This window comes from Ranitomeya variabilis, chromosome 2, assembly GCF_051348905.1.
Source record: "Ranitomeya variabilis isolate aRanVar5 chromosome 2, aRanVar5.hap1, whole genome shotgun sequence".
Taxonomy (NCBI): domain Eukaryota; kingdom Metazoa; phylum Chordata; class Amphibia; order Anura; family Dendrobatidae; genus Ranitomeya; species Ranitomeya variabilis.
Window position 1 is genome coordinate 657,123,070 of NC_135233.1, and position 11,496 is coordinate 657,134,565.

An 11,496-nucleotide genomic window follows, 5' to 3' on the forward strand; every position below is an offset into this window, starting at 1 on the left:
CTTGCTGTTGGGCAAAAGGACATGCCCCTGTTCAATAATTGGATCTCCTGTATGTTCAATACATAATCAGATAAACTGAAAATCTCAATTCTTGTTCCTTTTGTGTGCATTGGTTTTGAGATTTATTTCGGATTGATGAACTCCTCCTAACTCCTACCCTACAAGCCCTGAATCAGCATTTCTTTTTTTTCTGACAATTTGGATTTAGTGTGCCTATTGAGGTGGAAAAAAGAAGTAATTTTCATGGACATCCCTTTAGGTCTCATGTTGGGTTCATCATGAGGGCCTGGGATGATTTATCAAGGTATTATGTACCGCCCTGTGTGTCCGAAAGGGAGGAATAAACCGCTGTATTTTGTTTTTGAGTGGAGATGATGCTAATGTGCCCCAGATGAGATTGAGGCTAGATGGTTGTAATCTTCTCCCCCTGGTGGAATTATGCAGTTGTTAGATGGGCTAGGGTTCTTATCTGATGGTTTATATGATTGGCCAATATCTGAGGCTTAGTCAATAATCCTAATATTATTGAGCTCATAAGTGCGGGTGTTGCCCCCACCGAGCTCTTTTATCCTTCCCATAATATTGGGCTTATGTCATGTTATAGTATAGTTTGATATTGGGTTGAGCTCACCAACAGCTCCCTCAGCTTGTAGTGTATTCTCTGGCGTCCCTGAACTAATCTCATGTACCATGAGAAAGGTTAGATCGAGGTATGTGTCTGCATTACAAGATAACTGAATTAACTGTTGGTTGTTTTGAGGGGACACCAGAATATTTGGACGTGATATTGTGGTGAAGAACTCAAATTCAGATATGTTCCTGGAAGGTAGGGGACCACATTGGTAGCCCTCAATGACCTTACCAAGGGATCGATGGGGGCAATTTGCTAATTTTGGCCCAACATCAGAGGAAGTTGCTCTATTCATGCCAGATGGGTGTGAATGATTTCTGGTAGGGACAAATATCCGTGAGGGGAACCTGCTGGTGAACTTTGATTGTTTATGCTTGTTCTCGAGATGCACCCGAGCTTTAGATTGTCGGTACTGCACACCTGTAGAGGGTCTAAATTGAGGGCTCCTGGAAATGGGTGGGGATATGTTAAGGATTTATTCCTTGAGAGGGAAGTTTTTCTGCTCCCTGATCTCTCCTTGGAAAAAGTGGATAATGTGTTGTCTGTGTGGGGCCAGTTTTCGTGTCCCAAGAATTGTCCCGATTTAAAATCTTCCCGATTGCTCAGGAAGTTTTTTTACTTTTTTTCTGAATGATTTCTTGTTCAAATTTATATAATCGGAGCGTGATGTTCCAATTCATCCATTTGAATTCAGTGTTGTCACTAAATTGTACCAAGGAATCTCGGATGTCACAGATCTGCAGGATTTTTAAAGTGCTATGGATTTCCGTTTTTGAATTAACCTTGTGACCATACCATGAAAACACTGTATCATATATAGATTCCAATATTTTGTAAATATGGGATCCTCCTTGAAGGTGGATGAGAAGGCATACTCTTTCCCTGAGGACTGATGTTCTCTTGTAAATACTGTAAATGCTCAGGAATGTCACATTTAATGTGTGTTAAATTTCTATTTTGGGTAGATCTTCCAAATGTAGAAATAATTTAATGAGGTTTTTGAGGTTTTCCTCATTAAGATCAGGAATCAGAGACCCCTGAATTAAACTAGTGCAATCAATTTTTCCTAGTAACTGTTTGATGAGCTTGTTTCTAGTCTGGGATCGATCCTTTAAGAACTCCATGATAAGAGCCGAGTTGTTAACTGGGTTCTAGTAGTAATATCACTCATTATTAGCCAGATTAATTACTCTGTGGGTTCTGAACATATAAATGACTTGGGCACTTTGGGAATGGTATAAATCCAATGATGCCCAATGTGGGTCAGTGTTTGTTTATATATGCTGGAAATATAGGTTACGGAATTGCTGTTACCGTCTCCTTAATTATACTGATATGAACTATGACTATAGCAATATAGGACCTCAAAATGGTCTGTAGTGTGTTCTGATATTATATCACAATTGTTCACAGTTACCTGGGAACCTGGCACCAGAGAATCGGACACCTGTATGCCATTGGTAATGGAACCAATTGATGTACTGTGGATGTTAATAAAGCAAGAGACTGCTGTTAGAAATGTTCAAATGTTAGTTGAGCCAAAAGATATTTTGATTGTCACACTTGACCAATGGCCCTCGCGACCCGCAGTAGAGACAAGGTACAAGGTAAGTTCTAAAACAGATGACAGATAAAATCAATTAAAAACAAGAATATAAACAAATATCATTTGTCCTCCGGAGGTTACTAGTATACATACTAGTGAAAAATTATAAAGATATTAAATATAATTCCCTCTTACGAGTTATCGGGATTGATATGCTCTAAAACAGTTTCAGAAGTGGAAACATCAGCACAAATCTAGTGAAACTTGAGACTAAATGGATTTGGACCCTCAAGACTGTATGCCCCCTTGGATTAAATGAAAATCTAAGCTTTACATCATATCTGTAAACCATCATCTATCCTCTGAATCAGTAGCAAGTAACATACTATTATTACAGAATTTTTTTTGCTTCATAAGATGCTCCGGATTATAAGACGCACCACAAATTTTGAGGAGAAAAATAGAAAAAAACCTTTTTTTTATGAAATGGTGGTGCTTCTTACAATCCATGCGTCTTATTGCTTACCGGAGGTGGTGGCTGCAGTGAAGCGGGCTCCCAGGGTCGCTACTGGAGGAGGCAGGAGTGGAGCATTGCTGCAGGCTGGGATGAGGGGGAGTGCAGGTGTCCTGTGCTGCAGGGGGCTCCTGTTCTGTGGGGGGGCTCCTGTGCTGCAGGGGTGTCTCCGGTGATGCTGTCATCTCTGGTGCTGTGGGGGGGCTCTGCTGATGGAGTGCCCCCACTGCCGCAGGGCCGAGGTGTACCCGGTACCGGGCCTCTGAGTCTCTGTTTTGGGGTTGTCACGGTGGCTAGACCCGGTCCGTGGCCCTGCTGAGGGGAGTCCAGTGAAAGGTGGTGGATGGTGGTGATGTTGTGGTGGTGCGGTGCAGGTCGCAGTAAATAAAAAGGACACCAGGTTGCAGTCTCTTTACCTCTTTACTGAAGGCTTCCGGATCCTCAGCTCGGAATACGGTTATCCGGGCTGCGCAAGTCCGGCCGGTCCGATGGCACCTCCAGAGTTCCCTTTGCAGGTGGAAATCTGTGCCTACCTTCTAGCGCTTGTGTGTTGTGGTCCTCCCCTGCTGTGCTTACGGGATAGTCCCCACAACTGTTGTGTCTGTTTCTGAAGTTCCCTCACAACTCGATTATGATGTTCTGCTTCGTCCCCCAGATGATATGGCTAGGACGCACCCGTATGACGGGTAGGCTCGGAGCTCTTCCTGGACCCTAGTGTCGCCCCTCTCCTATTGTTGCCCCCTATGTCTTCTTAGGTGATTTGGGTGAGACAGCCCGCCTATAACTGACTGTCCTGCCGTAGGTTTGAAGTTAGGCCTGGAGCTCTATACTTCCTCGGCGTTCCGGCCACCGGCTGCGCGCCTCAGTAGGATGTTGCTTCGTCTTACAGCACGAGTCCTACTGGTGTTTCTCCTTGTTGCGTTGATCTCGTTTCTCACTCAGCACCATAAACCTCGCTTCTTGTCCTTTCTTAGGGTACCGCCGCGATCAGGTGCAGGCGCGGTCCCGTAACGTTCTCTCTGTTCGCTAGGCCTCTGTCAGGATCCCACCCCTGACAGGGACCCCCTGAATCTTCCCCTGCAACACCCTCTGCCACAGGATGTTGCCTGGTTCCAACCCAGTCAGCTTTCTGACTAACTTCCTATCCAACCCCCAGTTTTACCAGACTGTGAGGAGTGGCCTAATACATAGCACCCTTAGCTCCCCCTGGAGGCCAGACTGTGAAGTGTATTGGTGTCTTTGATACCTGGTTGTTGTGAACTCTGTTTTCAGGCTCCCTCTTGTGGTCACTGGTGGTATGGTGTGACTTTTGCTTTGGGCTCCCCCTGGTGGCTTTGTTTGTTATCCTGCTGGTCTCTGGCTATCAGCTGGTTCGTTATCCTCTGGGAGGTTCCTATATAGCTCTGTTTTACTTTCACTTGTTGCTGGCTGTCGATGTAATCAGTGCTACTCAGTTTCCTTCTGACTACCTTGCTCCCAGTCCATCCAGGACAAGCTAAGTTTTGTTTGCTTATTTTTTGATCAGCAGTGTTTATCATGTTTTCTTGTCCAGCTTGCTAAAATGTATTCCCTCGCTTGCTGGTTGCTCTAGTGGACTGAGTTTCTCCCCACACACCGTTAGTTGGTGCGTGGGTTCTTGAAATCTCAGGATGGATATTTTGTAAGGGTTTTTTATTGATCGCATAGACCCCTGCTCTATTTTCTGCTTTCTAGTACTAGTGGGCCTCTTTTGCTGAATCTGATTTCATCCCTATGTATGTGCCTTCTTCTTACTTCACCGGTAATATTTGTTGGGGGCTTCTATATCTTTGGGGATTATTTCTCTGGAGGCAAGCGAGGTCTTTCTTTCTCTTTAGGGGTAGCTAGTTCCTCAGGCTGGCTCGAGACGTCTAGGAAATTTTTTAGGCACGTTCACCGGCTACCTCTAGTTGTGTTGGATAGGTTCAGATTTGCGATCAGTCCAGTTACCATTTCCCTAGAGCTTGTGTCAAGTTTATTCACTTGCTGGTCTATTTGTGATCCTCAGCCACTAAGGATCATAACAGTACAGCCGGCCCGCAAAGTGTTAATTGCATGGCAGAAGCCGGAGAAAAGAAGCCTTGAGAATTTTTTTTTTTTTTTTTGCCGTGTGTCTAGCTGCTGTGGCTAGCTTCTCTCCTCCTCTTAATCTTGGTGTGGCTCTGAGTTCAGCTGCTGACATGGATGTCCAGAGCTTGGCTTCCACTCTGGATCATCTTGCTGCTAGGGTTCAAAGTATTCAGGATTTTGTTGTTCACAGTCCTATGTCAGAGCCTAGAATACCTATTCCGGAGTTGTTTTCTGGAGATAGATCTAGGTTCCTGAATTTCAAGAACAATTGTAAGTTGTATCTTTCTTTGAAATCTCGTTCCTCTAATGATTCCATTCAGCAAGTTAAAATTATCATTTCTTTTTTGTGGGGTGACCCTCAAGATTGGGCTTTCGCATTGGCGCCAGGGGATCCTGCATTGCTCAGTGTGGATGCGTTTTTTCTGGCCCTTGGATTGCTCTATGAGGAACCTAATCTTGAGAACCAGGCTGAAAAAGCGTTATTGGCCCTCTCGCAGGGGCAAGATGAAGCAGAGGTGTACTGCCAGAAATTTCGGAAATGGTCGGTGCTTACTCAGTGGAATGAGTGTGCCCTGGCTGCAAATTTCAGAGAAGGTCTTTCTGAAGCCATTAAGAATGTCATGGTGGGGTTCCCTACGCCTGCAGGTCTGAATGAGTCAATGACTCTGGCCATTCAGATTGATCGGCGTTTGCGGGAGCGCAAACCTGTGCACCATTTGGCGGTGTCTTCTGAACAGACACCTGAATCTATGCAATGTGACAGAATTCTGACCAGAAGTGAACGGCAAAATTATAGACGGCAAAATGGGTTGTGCTTTTACTGTGAGTAGTGTAGCATCGGGTCCATTCGTCAAACTCAATTTGACAGGTGCCCCGCCCCTATCAAGATGTATCAAAAGGGTGTAACCCCTCCTCCCCGCCCTGTCAGCAGCTGCCTCTCCTTGTCCGGCTGTCAGCTTTTGATACAGGATGATAATGTTTGATACATCGATTATTAACCCAGTATTTTGTTTTTTTCTAATTAGATTTTTACATATTGTTAATTGGATACATTAACACAAACAGTTGTTTGTGGTACATATGTGTAAAATTGTGTTTTTATAACACACGGTGCCCCGTTATACAATTATATCCTAGTTGTTTTGGGACCTCTGTAAGCTGTATTTTAGAGACAGCTTGGCCACTGCACATTTAGAGTGAAACAGCATATTTTTCAGCTTATAACGCAGTTTCTCATTTTCATGAGTTTTAAGAGGTCGTGTTATGTGTGATAAGGGGCTACATGCTCATGTGGTTAATAGATAAAATACAGATAAAATATGCCAATTCACCAACAGTGCACGGCTTACACATAACTCGTCAATAATCAGGGGTAGATATACAATACAAGCTATAAGATGTGCTTCTGACATTTTCATAGGTAGGACCCTCTTTTATTGACAGTTTGATACTATAAACAGTACTGATCTTTGTAAAATAAAGAACGAGAGAACTTTTCAGATAAAAGTAATAAAGTTTATTGAACAAAATCAATTACATTTTCTAAAAAAGTCATGTGAATAAATTTCGCTGTTCAATTAGATCAAAAAGCTACTTCTTGAAATCCACAATACACCGCAAATAAACAAATCAAATCAATTATCACTGAACACTCATTATTACATTCCAAGCCAGCGCAGCTCGCTGAGCGTTACCACTGTACTCATTTCTCATTGCTGCTTCTGAATGTACACTATTCACAACCATGGACGGTTTTCCTTTAAAAAAATATGAATATTATTGAATATAATGTTTTACATATGTTACAGTATTTTATTTTTATTAATAGTTACTTTTAACTATTCTTTTAGAGTGTCTAGTAGTTTTATATTCTTTGCCTGATATATTTCTACACAAAGCTTCAAATATTCTTTGCCTGATATATTTCTACACAAAGCTTCAAAACTATTTTGCAATTTATAAGAACTTGTTGGATTAGTGAATATAATAACGTTTGTCATATTTTATAACATGCAGCTAATGATTCTTGCTTCCAACATGTATGTATCTGGATTAAAATAAAGAATAATGACCTAGCTGATTGTTTGGGTGATATTGTAAAACCATTTATTGACATTTTGTATAGCAGATGTGTTTCTCCTGATTTTTCTAGCGCAGCTCGCTGAGCGTTACCGCTGTACTCATTTCTCATTGCTGCTTCTGAATGTACACTATTCTCACCCATGGACGGTTTTCCTTTAAAAAATATGAATATTATTGAATATAATGTTTTACATATGTTACAGTATTTTATTTTTATTAATAGCTACTTTTAACTATTCTTTTAGAGTGTCTAGTAGTTTTATATTCTCTGCCTGATATATTTCTACACAAAGCTTCAAAACTATTTTAGTTAATTTTTCACTAAAATGACACAAAATTGTGTTTTATAATACACCATGCTGTTTATTCATTATATGTTGTATTAAATAGAGTCTAGCTGGCACATTACACGTCTTGCTGTACCAGTATGTATCAGACTGCAATGGCACATCACACTGCTTGCTGTAGTGAATAGAGCTTCTATATGCGATTGCGAAACTTTCAGGCAAGTACAGTATATTCTGGACATATTATGTATAATTATTAGTTAATTTTTTCACTAAAACGATCATTTCTGCCAGAACAATGACAAATTTTGACAAAAACACTTCAATAATATAAAAATTCTTACAGAATATAAAGCAAAAACATTAATATGTATTTTAGAAACAGTTGACCACTGCACATTTAGAATGAAGCAGACCCAGAGACGCCCCCACCCTGTACAGATAACATCCATACTTGTGGCTTCTTTTTGTTAGTTTAAAAGCATATTGTTATGTATGTCTCTATCAAAAGACTACCCGGCCATTATATGTTGTATTAAGTGTAGTCTTATTTACAACTACAGCTCAGGGAGCTGACCACGGCACATTTAGAATGAAATAGCGTCAGCATAATTTTTTCAGCATGTCCCGGGTGTTGTGTATGTATGTGTGATAAACTATCAGTGTGAAACTTTCAGGCAAGTACAGTATATTCTGGACATATTATGTATAATTATTAGTTAATTTTTCACTAAAATGACACAAAATTGTGTTTTATAATACACCATGCTGTTTATTCATTATATGTTGTATTAAATAGAGTCTAGCTGTCACATTACACGTCTTGCTGTACCAGTATGTATCAGACTGCAATGGCACATCACACTGCTTGCTGTAGTGAATAGAGCTTCTATACGCGATTGTGCTGAGAGTGCATTCTGTTATCAGTGCAATACTGCTAGCTATCAGTGTGAAACTTTCAGGCAAGTACAGTATATTCTGGACATATTATGTATAATTATTAGTTAATTTTTCACTAAAACGATCAATGTGTGATAACTTACCGAAGCAGTAACAGCAAAACACAGATGTAGAAGTGCAAAAATGACAGTCACTGTATGAGTTTTAATAGACTTTAGTAAAGTATGTATCAGACAGGCGTGATATTTCCTAAGGCAGCTGAAATGAATTTGCCTCTGTAATCAGAGCAGTGTATTTTATACACAGTGTTCACATATAATGAATAGTGCTTCTATATGTATTTGTGCTGAGAGTGCATTCTGCAACCAGAGCAATACTGCAAGCGACCAGTGTGAAACTTTCAGACAAGCACAGTATATTCTGGACATATTATGTATAATTATTAGTTAGTTTTTCACTAAAATGATCATTTCTGTCCGAACAGCGGATTAAACTTGAAAATTTTGGCAAAAACTATCCTATATTAATGCTCGTATTTTTATTACACTCAGCCCCAAATGAGTCACTGCTAATTTGATGCCCCAATTTTTATCATTTCAATACTATACATTAACTAAATGCTAGAGCTTATGTTACAATATTTTATCTGTTTATTTTATATCATATTAGACTTTCACATTATTTGTAGCGGTTTGTGTGGGTGCTAGATTATGTATATTCTGTGTTTCTGCACTATTATTTGTTGAAAATTTATCACTAAATCGATAATTTCTAACAACGGCGTCTTTTGTAATATGCAACAACTCATATTTGTGGCTTCTTTTTCTATTTGCAGTGTAAGCTCAGCACGGGGCTTTGTTATCTTATCTAGCTTAAACAGACTAGCTGGCTACACCCAACAAAGCATCAAAAAGAAACTTTGATGACACAGATATAACTCAGCTAACTAAATGCTAGAGTTTCGGTTTTCCTTTAAAAATATGAATATTATTGAATAGTCTCATATCCCATCTCCGACAATAGACTCTAAGCATTTTTCATATTATTTGTAGACACTCTAACGGACATATTATGCATAGCCGCTGTTTTGACAAGTATGAAGCGGCGTGTTTTTATACGTTCATAACAATCATAACCACTATATTGCAAACGTTTAAACGTGTATTTTATTCACAGTTCTCACTAGTCAGGTTTAGATTTATTTAAATTCAGAGGTGGTGTGTATGTACACAGGAATGATTTAGTTTAAAAGCATATAGTTCAGCGATAATGTCTGGCGTTGGACAGGCAGTTATCAATCTTTCATACGTATCACAGAAAGATTTTAGTTTGACCTGTGCGAGTTTAATTTCTGCGTACTGGCCAGCCATGGCAATAAATATTTTGATGTGTTCAGCATTCCACACAGGGGCCCCCCTGTAACATGAATGTTCAGCAACAGTGTGTTTTTTACTAACGCGGTGCCGCGGTACTGCGCGTTTCTTTAGAGGCAGCACATTGTCAAAATCGCTAGAAGATCCCGCAAGACCAGAATCTGCAGACTGTGCAGCATGGCGTACCCGTATATTGAACGGACCTGTGGGGGACCACATACCGACAGAGAGCTGCTCATATTCTCTGTTTTCAGAAGTAACTTGTGGTATGTTATCGGTGCTATCGGACTCCTGAGTTATGCAGGGGCTGTCGTTCAGCGCTGCAAATCTCTTTCTTGAGGCGTTCTTAGATTTTTGACAGGGAATCTTGGGAATTGGATCCCCGGTGTGTTTGGGTGCCGCGTACCCTTCCGCACGAGCCTCAACACAGATGGGCGAAAGAGGCGCTGTTCTCACAACCACATCCGCTCTTTGGGTATGATTCTGCGCACACCCGTAATTACAGCATTGCAAATCTCGTGGCTGAAGATCAGGCGTATCTAAAAGAAAAGATACAGGTGTCAGTTATCCGCAAAACCGGCGTAAAATTGGAAAAGCTGCATGGCTGTAGTTATCCACGAAGCGTCGTAATATTTGAAAACTTACTGGCGTGCGTTACCCATGAAATCACTGAATTTTTCAAATAGAATTTTTCCGACCGCTAATTTACCAGTTGTAAATAAGTTATAACTAAATTATAACTACCACAGAAAAGCGAGAATCGCATGTATTTCAAGTGAACCGCTACCTTTTCTTTTCCAGAGACACCCGCTTAACGAATTTCCACGGCTTTTAGACGCCGCGTCATTCTTGACATCTACGATCACGACGTCTGAGTCCAGGTCTTCACACGGTTCGGGAGCATGCCAGTCTTCCGGCATATAGACCGAGGGATCCGTGTCACTATCTGTATGAGAAATTACACTTAGTACACGTTTACATACAAAGGATTAAAGCATCCGACATAGTATAATATAGTTTTACGGTATGGCCCTGTTTATGGTGTATCCGTTAATAATTTAGTATTATACTGGCGACTAGCTGCGTAATTTGTTTAATAATTTAACCCTATATTTATTATGACATAATTTATGTAATACAATAGTTAATAGCTGCTATAGTTTCACGCCATAGCCAGTATTTGTTCTGCATAAATCGCGTTTGGCTGTGGCGCTACGGGATTAACACAGATTATATATATATATATATATATATATATATATATATATATATATATATATATATATATATATATATATATATATATATATATATATATATATATATCTTACATGTGCTACAGGAAAGACCAATATCTTGCTACAGTGTTACAATGACATTTTTCCCGGAGAATCTAATTACCTGTGATAAGGTGTAGAGCAGGGCCAATAACTTCTAACGCTTCAGCAGCTACGGATTCAAAGAGTTCATAATTCTGCGTGTTGAAATTATTGCGATAATCGGGAGACAGACACTCCTCTTAAATAAGAAAGAATGAAAGAATATATAATTAATATAAATTACTTAAGCCGTGTCACCCGATACCCTGTACACTATATTCGGTATAATACCTAGGGGGGTGCTTGTAAGTGCTGGCTTGTATTGAGCGCGCTGATATTGGGATTCCATCTTAAATAAAAAGAGGGAAAAGTTTTGTTTCTATACCCCCGATAAATACAGTTTAAAACTATGTTACAAAAATAAACGTTACATATACCGACAATAAATACAGTTTAAAAAATACATTACAAAAATAAACGTTACATATACCGACAATAAAAACAATTTAAAAAATATGTTACAAAAATAAACGTTACATATACCGACAATAAATACAGTTTAAAAATATGTTACAAAATAAACGTTACATATACCGACAATAAATACAGTTTAAAACTATGTTACAAAATATGCGCTACCGGCAAACTTACTTTTTCAGAGAGTAGCCCATAATATGTCCAGAATATACTGTACTTGCCTGAAAGTTTCACACTGATAGTTTATCACACATACATACACAACACCCGGGACATGCT

The 11,496-nt window shown here is 39.8% G+C and overlaps 1 protein-coding gene across 1 annotated transcript; it reads right to left on the bottom strand.

The window, feature by feature from the left end:
- Window positions 1–8,080: 8,080 nt before the first annotated feature.
- Window positions 8,081–11,089, bottom strand: LOC143803913 (uncharacterized). The gene is made up of 4 exons (XM_077281671.1): window positions 11,032–11,089; window positions 10,823–10,939; window positions 10,209–10,367; window positions 8,081–9,960 (listed from the first exon to the last, which is right to left on the bottom strand). Exons 1-4 carry the CDS (start codon window positions 11,087–11,089, stop codon window positions 9,257–9,259), a joined length of 1,038 nt encoding a protein of 345 aa, XP_077137786.1. The 3' UTR covers window positions 8,081–9,256.
- Window positions 11,090–11,496: the final 407 nt, after the last annotated feature.

Bases quoted from the DNA above. Each gene is read 5' to 3' on its own strand.
- LOC143803913 (XM_077281671.1), bottom strand. From the start codon at position 11,089: ATGGAATCCCAATATCAGCGCGCTCAATACAAGCCAGCACTTACAAGC. The intron at 10,940-11,031 runs GTATTATACCGA...TTCTTATTTAAG, and splicing joins ACTTACAAGCACCCCCCTAG to AGGAGTGTCTGTCTCCCGAT. The intron at 9,961-10,208 runs GTAGCGGTTCAC...CTTTTCTTTTAG, and splicing joins GTGTCTCTGGAAAAGAAAAG to ATACGCCTGATCTTCAGCCA.